We start from the raw sequence: 14943 nt of genomic DNA on the forward strand, positions 1-14943 counted from the left end.
TGAACAAGACTGAGAGTTGATAATTTTTGAAGCTGGATGATGGGAACATCATTCATTATGCCATTTTCTCTACTTTATGTGGGTTTAAACATTTCCACTCAGGGGAAAGAACGAAGATGAGAAAAGTACCTGGCACACACTAGAAGATCAATAAATGATAGCTTAGGGTTATTTTATGATGCGCAAACTGTACTTCAGGGAGATTAAGTAACGTACCCAAAGTCACACAGAATTGGCAACCATGACCTACTTCTCAGAAAGTCCTAGGCCTGTGTAGCCCAGTTGGGCAGCAACAATAATCACAAAAGCGACTCCGTGAAATTGAATTTTTATTCTAAATGACTGTAATATCTAGAAAGGCAGTAGCTAACACTCAAAACAATTTGTTTAAGTGTAAATTAAAAGCAGTTGATCTGCAGGAAAGCAAACAGTGGGGTAGTGGCCATGGCACTCTGATCATGGTTATATCCAAGAAAGCATAAAATAACCAATGTCCTGATATGCAATCTGGATGTGCAGCATTTACAGCAAACAACGTAAAAAGAAAGAAAGAAGAATGGAAAAGAAAAGAAGAAAAAAAACACCACAAAGTCCCAAACCTCAGAAATTAACATTCACTTAAGAACACAGTGGTAAAGACTTTTGGTAGCAAAATTTGCACGGTTCTTAAAATGGGAGTCTTCAAAAGTACTTCTTCAAATTCAAAAGCTAAGAAAACCAAAGAGGGAACAGTTACACAGGCTTAGTGGAGCTGCCGCCTGTCATGAAGATGACCATCAGTCCTACTTCCCAGACACAGTGAGAACCGGTGAGCCTGACGAACCTGAAGGAAAAGGCCGGCTGATGGGCGCTGATGCCACGGATTATACAAGAACACACCGGGTCAACTCATCATTGACAGCGAGAGACACACTACTGCTCCTCCTGGCTGATGCCAAGGCTGCCTTTCTGCACCTCAAGCTCCTCGGCACTGACCATTGATGGGTCAATGGCCGCGTATTTGGTTCCATGGAATTGCAGCAAATGTATCTGTTGAAATGCAGAATCATTAGTTTATTTTATTTTTTGAGCTGGAGTGTCACTCTTGTTGCCCAGGCTGGAGTGCAGTGGCACTATCTTGGTTCACTCCAACCTCCGCCTCCCGGGTTCACCCAATTCTCCTGCCTCAGCCTCCCGAGTAGCCGGGATTACAGGTGTCCACCACCACGCCCAGCTAATTTTTGTATTTTTAGTAGAGACAGGGTTTCATCATGTTGGCCAGGCTGGTTTTGAACTCCTGACCTCAAGTGATCCATCTGCCTCGGCCTCCCAAAGTGCTCAGATTACAGGTGTGAGCCACCGCACCCTGCCAGAATCATTGTTTTAAATGGCTGCATTACAGAGTAAAATGTATACTGCCTTCTATAAAAAGTTTGGTAGGAAAACATCACCATAGGGGACAAATGTTTTATACTTCTAAAATTTACAGACTAATACATACTAAATAGAGAAAAGTCGAAGAATTTTTTGAAACCACATTTGGGATCTTTGTTCCTCACTCCCTGAGCAGTCTCCCTGAGTCCCTGCAGAGTCTCCTGAGACATTTTAGATGGTACATGCTTATGAGATGTTTACCCTTCCCTTCTGCTGCTGTGAGTTAGGTCCTTCCAATCTTCTGCTACTGTGACTAGTGCTGCTATGATGAATATCTCCGGGCATCAAGTATTCCTGTTTAGGATCCTGTCTTCTATAAGGGGATGACAGGATCAAGGGATGTGACTGGTTTTTTGGGATTACAGGTGTGAGCCACCGTGCCTGGCCAGGATATGACTGGTTTTTGGGATTACAGGCATGAGCCACTGCGCCTGGCCAGGATATGACTGGTATTTTAAGGCTCTTGATTTATCTTGCCAAACTGCCAGGGCACTCACCCCTCACTGCTATTCTATTATCCATTTAGTTAGAATATGAAGGGATGGTGTTTATTAGGGCTTTCTTTTCTTTTTTTTTTTGAGATGGAGTCTTGCTCTGTCGCCCAGGCTGGAGTGCAATGGCGTGATCTCGGCTCACTGCAACCTCTGCCTCCAGGATTCAAGTGGTTCTTCTGCCTCAGCCTCCCGAGTAGCTGGGACTACAGGTGTGCGCCACCATGTCCAGCTATTTTTTTTGTATTTTTAGTAGAGACGGGGTTTCACTATATTGGCCAGGCTGGTCTTGACCTCCTGACCTTGTGATCTGCCTGCCTCAGCCTCCCAAAGTGCTGAGATTACAGGCATGAGCCACTGTGCTTGGCACAGTTTTCTTTTAATGCATTAAAATTAGATTAAGAAGTCACTTCACAGGACTCAGATTGACCCCATTTAGGTCTGGTGTCTTGCTCTGATGGAATTCACTGTGTCCAGAGGGCAAGGTCACATCATACCAATGGTAACCTCAGTGTGTGAATGCAGGCCTGCTGTCCTTAGAAAAGGGATGGTGGCCAGAGAGTCACTGGGGGATCTCTAATATACCTGTTCAAATTCTCCTACAAGTTATAAATGTAAACCACTTTTATCAAGTCAATGCCTCTTTTCTACAAGGAATTCTGTAGTTCACTGATTCTCTTACTAGTCCATTAAAAAAAAGGCTTTATGTTGCAAACATATGTTGGGCTCAGAGTGCTCTGGGTTTCAAGCTAGGCCTTACCTGTACATAAAGATTGACCTCTGCACTTCTGCACAGGTATGGGAAATTGCCTCCTGTTTTCAGGTGAGCTCTTCGGGCATTAGGATACAGCTTGTACATTTCTTCTTTAGCTTCAGTTGAAAGCGCACTCTGATCAAACACCTTTAAAAAACACAAAGCTTTAGCACCATAGGAAAGGTAAAACACACATACATACACAAAGCTGTAATCAACTGGTGTTTTAATATGTTCTTTTCACATTATGGGAATGTTACCCTAAATATTCCTTTCATATGAAGAGACAATCCTGAACCCCCAGCAGCCTGAACTACCTCCACTGCTGATCCCTGGTGACTTATAACTCCAACCTAAGACATTAGCTACAGATTTAGCTGCACAGCATCTCCTGCATTCTTTTGCTGGGGGGAAATTCTTTTTTTTTTTTTTTTTTTTTTTGAGATAGAGTCTTGCTCTGTCACCCAGGCTGGAGTGCAGTGGTATGATCTCAGCTCACTGCAACCTCCACCTCCTGGGTTCAAGTGATTCTCCTGCCTCAGCCTCCTAAGTAGCTGGGATTACAGGCATGCGCCACCATGCCCGGCTAATTTTTGTATTTTTAGTAGAGACAGGGTTTCACCATGTTGGCCAGGCTGGTCTCAAACTCCTGACCTCAGGTGATCTGCCCACCTTGGCCTCCCAAAGTGCTGGGATTACAGGTGTCAGCCACCGGGCCCGGCTGGGGTTGGGGGAAATTCTACCGTGAATTTCCTTTTTCCTCAAATATAGCCAAGTAGATTAACAGAATATTAATAGAGAACAATCATTGCAAATGTCAATAAATTTCAAAAAGATCATGAAGCCCCAAAAGAACTTTTTACTTTTATTATTAATTTAAAGCAATAACCTAAGTCATTTAGGCTCAGTGAAAAAGATTCCAAAAAAATGTAGAGTACAAGCTATTCTTTCTTGGGGAAGCCAGTTTGCAGCATATGATTCTAGACATCCTTCAATACCCATACACACTTATGTTTTTACATGCAACAAAATTTTTCAAAAAGTAAAAGAAGCAAAAAAAATTGTATACTAAATATACCATACCAAATCTGTATGTTTAAGTGCATCTCCAACTAAAACTTATAGGCTGTCTTCAGTGACCATGAACCCAGGTGGTGAGCACAGCTTTGAAAGAAGGGCAGGCAGAGCAAATGTCCTGTGAGGACCATTGAAAAGCTTGTTCTATGTTATGCTAAATGTCAGAATGCAGCGATTATGGCAGAGGATGATAAGAAGTTGTTTACATGCTTATGATAGATAATTTCCCAACAAAAACCCATTATTAAAAATACCATATTATGGCCAGGTGCAGTGGCTCACACCTGTAATCCCAGCACTTTGGAAGGCTGAGGCGGGCAGATCATGAGGTCAGGAGATCGAGACCATCCTGGCTAACACGGTGAAACCTGTCTCTACTAAAAATACAAAAAATTAGCTGGGCATGGTGGCGGGTGACTGTAGCCCCAGCTACTTGGGAGGATGAGGCAGGAGAATGGCGTCAACCCAGGAGGCGGAGCTTGCAGTGAGCCGAGATCGCGCCACTGCACTCCAGCCTGGGCAACTGAGTGAGACTTCGCCTCAAAAAAAAAAAACAAAAACAAAAAAACATATTATTTGAATTTAGGAACAAATCCATTTATAAGGCAAAATAATCACATGATTTTTTTTTTAAGTAAGTTGAAACCATAGTGAGATACCAATTCATATCCATTAGGATAAGTATCAACCAAAAAACCAGAAATAAGTGTCCAGGATATAGAGAAACTGGAACCTCTGTGCATTGTTGGTGGGAACATAAAATGGTATAGCCACTGTGGAAGACAGTATGGTGGTTCTTCAAAAAGTGCGATTCTACTTCAAACGATATGTCCAAAAGAATTAAAAGTAGGATACATCTACTATGTACCCACAAAAATAAAAAACAAAAAATTATTTTTAAAAAATAATTTAAAAATAAAAAAGAATTAAAAGCAGGAACTCAAACAAATATACATATATTTTTTGACAGGGTTTCACTCTGTTGCCCAGGCTGGAATGCAGCGGCATGATCATGGCTCACCCCAGCCTCAGGTGATCCTCCCACCTCAGCCTCCCAAGTAGCTGGGATCACAGGGATGTGGCTCCATGTCCGGCTAAGTTTCTTTTCTTTTTTTTTTTTTTCTTTTTTTTGAGATGGAGTCTCACTCTATTGGCAGGCTGGAACACAGTGGCGTGATCTCAGCTCACTGCAACCTCCACCTCCCAGATTCAAGCAATTCTCCTGCCTCAGCCTTCCGAATAGCTGGGACTACAGGTGCGTGCCACCATGCCCGGCTAATTTTTGTATTTTCAGTAGAGATGGGTTTTGCCACGTTGGCCAGGATGGTCTCAATCTCTTGACCTCGTGATCCACCCGCCTTGGCCTCCCAAAGCACTGGGATTACAGGGGTGAGCCACCGCACCCGGCCTAATTTTCTTTATTAGTAGTAGAGACAGGGTCTCCTATATTGCCCAGACTGGTCTCGAATTCCTGGGCTTAAGCAATCCTTCTGAGTCAGCCTCCCAAAGTGGTGGGATTGCAGGCATGAGCCACTGTGCCCTGCCCAAACATATACTTTTACACCAATGTTCATAGAAGCACTATTCATAATTGCCAAAAGCTGAACACAACCCAAGTGCCCACTGACGGATGAATGAATAAACAAAATGTGGTATAAACCAACATTGGTTTTATTGGTAGATATTATTCAGCTTTAAAAAGAAATGACAGGCTGGGCATGGTGGCTCATGCCTGTCATAGCACTTTGGGAGGCCCAGGCAGGCAGATAGCTTGAGTCCCAGAGTTTGAGTCCAGCATGGGCAACATGGTGAAACCCCATCTCTACAAAAAATTAGCCAAACGTAATGGTGTGCACCTGTGGTCCACGCTACTAAGGAGGCTAAGGAGGGAGGATTGTTTAGGCCTGGGAAGCAGAGGTTGCAGTGAGCTGAGATTGTGCCACTGCACTCCAGCCTGGGGAACAGAGTGAGACCCTGTTTCCAAAAAAAAAAAGGAGAAATGACATTCTGACACATGTATAACATTTCAAGATAAGTCTTGTTCTTGTGAAACATTATGCTAAGTGAAATAGCCGCACAAAAGGATAAATGTTGTATGATTCCACTTATATGAGGTTGCTAGAATAGGTAAATTTTTTTTTTTTTTGAGGCGGAGTCTCGCTCTGCCGCCCAGGCTGGAGTGCAGTGGCGCGATCTCGGCTCACTGCAAGCTCCGCCTCCCGGGTTCACGCCATTCTCCTGCCTCAGCCTCTCCGAGTAGCTGGAACTACAGGCGCCCGCCTCCACGCCCGGCTGATTTTTTTTTTTATATTTTTAGTAGAGACAGGGTTTCACCGTGGTCTCGATCTCCTGACCTCGTGATCCGCCCGCCTCGGCCTCCCAAAGTGCTGGGATTACAAGCGTGAGCCACCGCGCCCGGCCTAGAATAGGTAAATTTTTATAGACAGAAAATAAGACTGTTGATTATCAGAGGCCGGAGGAAAAAAGGGAACGGGAGTTATTGTTTAATGGGTATGCAATTTCTTCTTGGAATGATGAAAATGTTGTGAAAATGGTGATGGTTGCAGAACTGTGAGTATACTTAATGCCACTAAACTATGCACTTAAAAATGGTTAAAATGGCATATTTTTAATGTATATTTTACCACAATAAAAAAATAAGCAAGCTTTTGTGGTAATTAAACTATGGAATTCTTGATTCTCTACACTTGTGAAGCAACTTCTCTTTGCTGTCCATATATGTAATGGCTCAGGTGCAGTATCTATTGATGAGAACGGCAAAAATACATCAAATGGGTAGGCTCCCTTGTTTAAATTTATTTTGATTCATTTTTATTTTTATCTTTTTTAATAAATAGAGACAGGGTCTCACTATGTTGCCCAGGCTGGTCCTGAACTCTTGGACTCAAGCAATAATCCTGCTTCAGCCTCCCAAAGCGCTGGGATTATAGGCATAAGCCACTGTGCTCAGCCTATTTTGATTTCAATGGTGTTATTCCTGCCAGAAAGAAATCCAAGATAAGCAATAAACAGATTATGTTGGAATTGAGAAAGCTAGAAGGTAAAAACAAAAGCCAAGGCAGCATTTGAAGAGGCACATTGAAAGTTATCAAATAGTTTTATAGGAGATCTTGACATACACATTTTAAAAAGTAAAGCAGCTATTTTACTTAAAAGGCAGCTTACATCCATAATGGTTACAGGGATGTCCCGAATTTTATGAGGTTCCACATAAGAATTTTGACAATTCAAGGTAAGTCTTGAAGCCAGTTCACTCTGACCCAAACTTTCTAGCTGCAGGAAGAAACACAGGTAAAGTTTTTGAAATAATTTTGTTTTTCACATTTACATTAAATCCACAGACAACATTTGTGCTTATAAAGGTGGTATCATCTGTGGTGGGGCCATAAAAGTCATCAGTGAGGAACCACAGCTTAGGTGAGAGACCATGAACTGGGCTTCTCAGGAGATTGTGGCATTTTTATATTCTGGAAACCTGGATACAAACCAATGAAACCCAGCCTTCTACAGCCCTCAGCCTACACTGCCTACTCCAGCCAGGTGCCCATGGGCGGCAAGCCAATTCCTACTGCTCAAAAGTGACAGATACATGTTCTTGTTTTGTTTTTTTAAAGATAAACCTTTAAGGGATCTTAGAAGAGATTTGAGAAATCATCTAGCCCAGCAGTTCCTAAATGCAAGCCAACAGACCTGGTTCATCAGATTTACCTGGTGGGTAGAGGAAAAGTGTGAAGTAAAAACAGATTCCCAGATCCCATGCCCAGGGATTCCAGATGGATGATCTGCTGTGAGGCCTTACAATCTGTATTTCTGAAAGTTCCCCTAAGTGATTTTGATGAACAGCTGGTGGGAAGCACTAATGTAGGCAAGCCCTTACCAGCAATAATATCTGCTCAGATGTATTAATCTGCTTAGCAAATACCTCTAACACGTATTTGTGAGACGGATCTATCTTCTGGAACCAAGTAGATGTGAAAATTCCTAATACAATGTGTCCCCACCCCAATGTCATGATCCTTACCCTGTCTACCATGAAATCGATGGCATCAGCCATCATAGGGTCCACCGGGCCAGATGAAAAATTTCCAAGAACTATTTTTTTGAGCATAAATGCAGGCATCAGCCAAAAGCTGTAAAACACAAAGACCTTATAATTTAAACTTCTAAGACTACACATGGCAGATATTCATTCAACATTAAAGCTTTGTATTAGCTTGGGATCTAGAAATAAAAAGTCCTAATCCCCTCCTCCAAAGAGCTCAGCATCTAGTTTTTACACACACTTTCCCAAGCTTCCAAAGAGTTATGGCTTCATATAATTAAACTTATTTGAGGATTTAGGATAATTATAAGTGATATTTCAAAATACCTTTACTGAGATAGACATTCTGATGAGTCCAAGATTTTTTTTTCTCTAATTGGCTCTATTTCCAAGGATTAAACTATTTCCTTTGGAAAACTGAGCATTAAGAGAAATATTCTTTCCTTCTGGTTGATATTATCTTTTTATTGATTGATATTTCAAAACAGATTTCAAAATGCCAATATGAAAGTTATTGCACCTCCCCAAATTTGCTACTATTAGATTCAACTTGGCTAATTCAAGGCAAATTGATATTTATAGATTTTTAAAATTTATTATTATTATTTTTTGAGACAGAGTCTCAGTCAGTTGCCCATGCTGGAAGTGCAGTGGCATGATCTCGGCTGGCTGCAACCTCTGCCTCCCGGGCTCAAGCAATTCTCATGCCTTAGCCTCTCGAGTAGCTGGGACTACAGGTGCATGCCACCATGCCCGGCTAACTTCTGTATTTTTAGTAAAGATGAGCTTTTGCAATGTTGGCCAGGCTGGTGGTGAACTCCTGGCCTCAAGTGATCCACCCACCTCAGCCTCCCACAGTGCTGGGATCACAGGCGTGAGCCACTCCTGGCCTCTTTTTATTTTTTAATTAAAAAAATTAAAAAAAAAAATTTTTAGAGACAGGGTCTCACTCTGTTGCCCAGGCTGAAGTGCAGTATTGTGATCATAGCTCACTGTAGCCTCAAACTCCTGTCAAGTGATCCTTCTACCTTGGCCTCCCAAGTAGCTGGGACTACGGGCTTGTACCACCAGGCCTGGCTAATTTTTAAAAAATTTACTGAGCTGGGGGAGCCAGGGCCAGGCACAGTGGCTCATGCCTGTAATCCCAGCACTTTGGGAGGCCAAGGCAGGCAGATCACGAGGTCAGGAGATTGAGACCATCCTGGCTAACATGGTGAAACCCTGTCTCCACTAAAAATACAAAAAATTAGCCGGGCGTGGTGGCAGGCGCCTGTAGTCCCAGCTACTCGGGAGGCTGAGGCAGGAGAATGGCGTGAACCCAGGAGACAGAGCTTGCAGTGAGCCGAGATTGCGCCACTGCACTCCAGCCTGGGCGACAGAGCCAGACTCTGTCTCCAAAAAAAAGAATTTACTGAGCCAGGCGCAGTGGCTCATGCCTGTAATCCAGCACTTTGGGAGGCCAAGGTGGGTGGATCACAAGGTCAGGAGCTCAAGACCAGCCTGGCCAAGATGGTGAAACCCCGTCTCTACTAAAAATACACAAATTAGCCAGGGGCGGTGGCTGGCGCCTGTAATCCCAGGTACTCGGGAGCCTGAGGCAGGAGAATCACTTGAACCTGGGGGGCGGAGGCTGCAGTGAGATCATGCCACTGCACTCCAGCCTGGGCAACAGAGTGAGACTCCCGTCTCAAAAAAGAAAATTTTTTTTCTGTAGAGACAGGGTCTTGCTCTATTGCCCAGGCTGGCCTAGAACTCCTGGACTCAACCAATGCTCTTACCTCTGCCTCCCAAAGTGCTGGCATTACAGGTGTAAGCCACTGTGACTGGTCAGATCTTTATGGATTTCTATCTATGATCTTTAGTTTATATTTATTCCATTAATTTCAACTGTTAAGAGCCATCATGGAGGGTAAACACTAATTTCTCTAAACCTATGATGAAAATTACTTAGATGAGGTGCAAACTACCTTCTGATGCTTATTACCATTGGGACAGCCTCGCTGGAAGTTGAGCTTCCCTCAAAAGGACCACTAGGTCACCTTCCAGTTAACTTTCTAAGTTCTCTCCCAGCCCCATCACTTTCTTATCTTTTCAAGGTGATGAGGTCTAAGTACACTCTGTAAGGGGTGGACCCTGTTGACTTTGCTCACTCCTGTATCCTCAGTGTGTGGCACACAGTAAGCACTCAGATATTTGACAATAAGCAGCTGATGTGCCAGAGCACAAACTGAATGGGGGCTGTCTTGGCATTCTAACAATTAGAACAGCAATAAAAATCACCAAAAATAATGAGCATTATTTAGTTTATTATCTGGACGGGAAGGATTTGTAAAGTAGCTAATGTATACAAGAAATTGTTGCATGAACGCTGAGTAACTACTAAGATAACATCAGAAAAACTAAAAAATAGCTGGGTGCGGTGGCTCACGCCTGTAATCCCAGCACTTTGGGAGGCCGAGGCAGGCAGATCACGAGGTCAGGAGATTGAGACTATCCTGGTGAACATGGTGAAACCCCATCTCTACTAAAAACATAAAAAATTAGCCAGGTGTGGTGACAGGCACCTGTAGTCCCAGCTATTCGGGAGGCTGAGGGAGGAGAATGGCGTGAACCCAGGAGGCGGAGCTTGCAGTGAGCCAAGATCGCGCCACTGCACTCCAGCCTGGGTGACAGAGCAAGACTCCATCTCAAAAAAAACCAAAAAAACAAAAACAAAACAAAACAAAACTAAAAAATATCAGAGTGCAATCTTAAGTAGATGTGAAAACAATATTTCCCTACACATTATTTGAAAACACTGATCATACAGATGTGTTTACTCACTGGGCTTTTTTTTTTGAAATAGGGTCTTGCTGTCACCCAGCCTGGAGTACAGAGGCACAATTGTGGCTCACTGCAGCCTCGAACTCTTGGGCTCAAGCAATCCTCCTGCCTCAGCCTTCTGAGTAGCTAGAACTGCAGGTGCATACCATGGTACCTGGCTAATTTATTATTGTTATTATTTGTAGAGATGGGGGTCTCACTATGTTGCTCAGGCTGGTTTCAAACTCTTGGCCTGAAGTGATCCTCCTGTCCTGGCCTCCCAAAGTGTTGGGAGTACGGCGTGAGCCATCACACCTGGCCACTGGGCTTTTTTTTAAGGCTAGAGCCTCACCTTGCTAGCAATGAAAGAAGTGCACAGTAAGCCAGCTGTATGGCATCACAGATATCTATCAATTACTTAAAATGATAAAATCAATGAAAGGATGGCTCCTAGGAAACAACTACCCCACTGGCTGCCCCCGAAGCATTTCCACCATTTCATTTTTGGTTTGTTTTTTTTTTTTGAGATGGAGTTTCGCTCCTGTTGCTTAGGCTGGAGTGCAATGGCATGATCTCGGCTCACCACAACCTCCATATCCCGGGTTCAAGTGATTCTCCCGCCTCAGCCTCCTGAGTAGCTGGGATTACAGGTATGCACCACCACGCCCAGCTAATTTTGTATTTTTAGTAGAGATGGATCAAGGGTCATGATGTGCAGAACATCTGTTGACAGACCAAATGCTCTATTCTTTCCATTTGGAGAACATATCTCAAGGAAATAAATCGGAAAGGGAAAAAACCCAGTAATTTGTACAAAGATTTACTGTAGAATGTGATGAAGAATTGGGAAAAGCAAAATGCCTAATAAAACTATGTCAGTCAATACATGGAACTGTTTACACAAAATAATAAGTGGGATAAACAGAACATGGTATTAGTTATATAGAAGTACTGAATAGAAACAGCAAAAGTGTATTAATGAATAGTAAAGAAAATTTAAAAATTTAAGGTAATAAAAAAAGCTGAATTTAGAGTTCATTCAATTCTTTCCTTTTGCAAAGGTAATTGTTTTTAATTTTAAAAGCCAAGAAAGAGCCGGGCACAGTGGCTCATGCCTGTAATCCCAGAACTTTGGGAGGCCAAGGTGGGCAGATGGCTTGAGCCCGGGAGTTAGAGACCAGCATGGGACAACATGGCAAAACCTCATCTCTACAAAAATATACAGAAATTAACCAGGTGTGGTGCTGCGCATGCCTGCCTGTAGTTCCAGCTACTTGGGAGGCTGAGGTAGGAGGATCGCTTGAGCCTGGGAAACAAAGGCTGCAGTAAGCTGTGATTACACAGCCGCACTTCAGCCTGGGTGACAGAGCAAGACTCTGTCACAAAAAAAAAAAAAAAAAAAAAAGCCAAAGAAGTTGCAGAATATAGAAGTAGATATAAGCCTTCCCTTCCTAATATACCAAATACTCAAAAGCCAACATTTTCAAAATTTCACTGAACAAAAATAGTAATTTTATTCTTACCTGTTTGCAGTCCAAGTTTGGTTGAAGATAGAGGTGTCACTGAAGGAATTGCAGAGGATTAGGGAATGGACTCTAGGAGATTTGTGAGTGTATTCAGCAAATTTCTGGGCCAAAAAGCCTCCCAAAGAAGCGCCAAAAAGATGAACCTAATTATAAACAAATATAAGGCAGATCCTAAAATACTGATCAATCTTGAACCTGAGTATTAGAAAGTTGCTTCAATTATCACTAACCACAGAATATGTTATCACTAGCCAATAGACTAAAAGATTTACAGCAGCTAGAAATTTAGAAAATATTGTATTTAAATGCAATTTATACAGTTCATCAAAATAATACAACTCGGCACCCCAGTTATATAATTTAAAAAAATATCATTCACAGATTGCATTAGAAAACAAAACTAGGCCAGGCGCAGTGGCTCACACCTGTAATCCCAGCACTGTGGGAGGCTGAGGCAGGCGGATCACGAGGTCAGGAGTTTGAGACCAGCCTGGCCAGCATGGTGAAATCGTCTCCGCTAAAAATACAAAAAACTAGCCAGGCATGGTGGCACGTGCCTGTAGTCCCAGCTACTCGGGAGGCTGAGGCAGCAGAATCGCTTGAACCCGGCAGGCGGAGGTTGCAGTGAGCCGAGATCACACCACTGTACTCCAGCCTGGGCAACAGAGCGAGACTCTGTCTTAAAAAAAAAAAAAAAAAAAGAAAAAAAAGAAAAAAAAAGAAAACAAAACCGAGCCAGGGAAATACGGCAAAGGCCTGTATACTAAAAATACAAAAATTAGCCAGGCATGGTGGTACGTGCCTGTAGTCCTAGCTACTTGGGAGGCTGAGGTGGGAGGATCACTTGAGCTCAAGAGGTTGAGGCTGCAGTGAGCCATGATTGCACCACCACACTCCAGCCTGGGCGACAGAGTGAAAGCCTGTCTCAAAAAAAAAAAAATAAGAAAAAACTCAAAACCACTTAGTGGTTTATGTCTAAGAAAACTGTGATTCAGTAATTCCACCCCTAAACACATACCTAAGAACTGAAAACATATGTCGACACAAAAACTTGTACATGAATGTTCATGGCAGCATTATTCATGATATCCAAAGGGTTAAAAACAACCCAAATGTGCATCAGCTGATGAATGGTTAAACAAGATATGGCATATTTATAAAAATATGATTTAGCTGTAAAGAGAAACGAAGTATTGATTCTGGCTTCAACATGAATGAACCTTAAACTCATAATGCTAAGTAAAAAAAGTCAGTCAAAAAGACCACATATGATGATATGATTCCACTTATGTAAAATATCTAGAATAGGCAAATCCATAGAGATAAAAAGTAAATTAGGTTGCAAGGCTAGTAGGGGGGAAGATGAGGACCGACTGCTAATGAATATGAGGTTTTTGGCATTAAAAAAATTATAAAACATTGACTGCAGTGATGGTTGCAAATACCTGGGAGTATACTGAAAAACATGGAACTGTATACTTAAAAGGGTAAATTATATGGTATATGAATTATGTTGCAATAAAGCTATTATTAAAAAATAAAAGAGGGCCGGGTGCGGTGGCTCACGCCTGTAATCCCAGCACTTCGGGAGGCCGAGGCGGGCGGATCACTTGAGGTCAGGAGTTTGAGAGCAGCCTGGCCAACCTGGCGAAACCCCATCTTTACTAAAAATACAAAAATTAGCCGGGCATGGTGGCACATGCCTGTAATCCCAGCTATTTTGGAGACTGAGGTAGGAGAATCACTTGAACCCGGGAGGTGGAGGTTGCAGTGAGCCGAGATCGCGCCACTGCACTCCAGCCTGGGCGACAGAGTGAGACTTCATCTCAAAAAATAAAAAAAAAATTGTATGTATGTAATTAGTTTCAGGGTACTCACTTTATCCAATTGTAAATGGTCTAAAAGTTTTCTGAATCCATCACAGAACTCGAGATGGTCCCAATAAACTGGATACTGCAACTGAAATAATAACAATAATTTTATTTTTAAAAATCATAAAAGTAAAAATGCAACTCATGTATTTGAAAAACTTAGGACTCAGTGGCATTTCTCGTTTGCTCAAGCGCTGCTCCTTATTCAAAGTATGTAAAAATAAGCTCTCACTTTTTACTAAACTTCATAATTCACATTTTCCTAACAGACCAAATTAAGAGTATAAAAAGTAAGCACACTCTAATGATATTATGTGAGTAACAATTTCAATTCCCATCCATTTCCTTTCTAAATAGCTGAAAAAGTCTGGGGTTCAAGGATGAACATAGCAGAACCCATCCCAGTAAAGAAATACCGTTTTCTCTTAAATCTAATTTCATTCAGAATTATGGCTCAGGAGAGATGGAAACAAAATTTGTTCTAAGGAGAGCTCCCTCTCTTTTTGGTAGCATTTCTTTAAGGGGGTATTCAGTAAAATTGTTCCTCTTCTTTTAAATGACTTAGTTACTCTATTTCATTTATTGTACTTTGGGGTGTTTGTTTGTTTCTTGAGACAGAGTCTCCTCTGTTGCCCAGACTGGAGTGCAGTGGCGCGATCTCAACTCATGCCACCTCCGCCTCCCGGGTTTGAGCGATTCTCCTACCTCAGCCTCCTGAGTAGCTGCGATTACAGATGTCCACCACCACACCCAGCTGATTTTTGTATTTTTAATACAGACACAGTTTTGCCATGTTGGCCAGGCTAGTCTCGAACTCCTGACCTCAAGTGATCCGCCTGCCTTGGCCTCCCAAAGTGTTGGAATTACAGGCATGAGCCACCACACCCAGCTTGTTTGTTTTTGTGATAGGGTCTCACTCTCTCACACCCAGGCTGGGGTGCATTGG

At 42.5% G+C, this 14943-nt stretch overlaps 1 protein-coding gene across 3 annotated transcripts in view; it reads right to left on the reverse strand.

Annotated features, from left to right (window-relative positions):
- Positions 1-315: 315 nt before the first annotated feature.
- Positions 316-14943, reverse strand: part of SPG21 (SPG21 abhydrolase domain containing, maspardin) — a 40762-nt gene continuing 26134 nt past the window's right edge. For 2 of the 3 annotated variants that reach the window (XM_030814563.1, XM_030814562.1), the window contains exons 4-9: positions 14005-14085; positions 12124-12269; positions 7778-7886; positions 6922-7029; positions 2665-2805; positions 317-1029 (exon numbers count right to left, since the gene is read on the reverse strand). In XM_030814563.1, the coding sequence (XP_030670423.1) occupies positions 913-1029; positions 2665-2805; positions 6922-7029; positions 7778-7886; positions 12124-12269; positions 14005-14085 (702 nt within the window). In that variant the 3' untranslated portion in view covers positions 317-912. Of the gene's footprint in view, positions 1030-2664; positions 2806-6921; positions 7030-7777; positions 7887-12123; positions 12270-14004; positions 14086-14943 lie in introns of all 3 variants that reach the window. The other variant, XM_003267100.4, reaches the window with a different exon arrangement.

The sequence above is a fragment of the Nomascus leucogenys genome, chromosome 6 (assembly GCF_006542625.1).
Source record: "Nomascus leucogenys isolate Asia chromosome 6, Asia_NLE_v1, whole genome shotgun sequence".
Lineage (NCBI taxonomy): Eukaryota > Metazoa > Chordata > Mammalia > Primates > Hylobatidae > Nomascus > Nomascus leucogenys.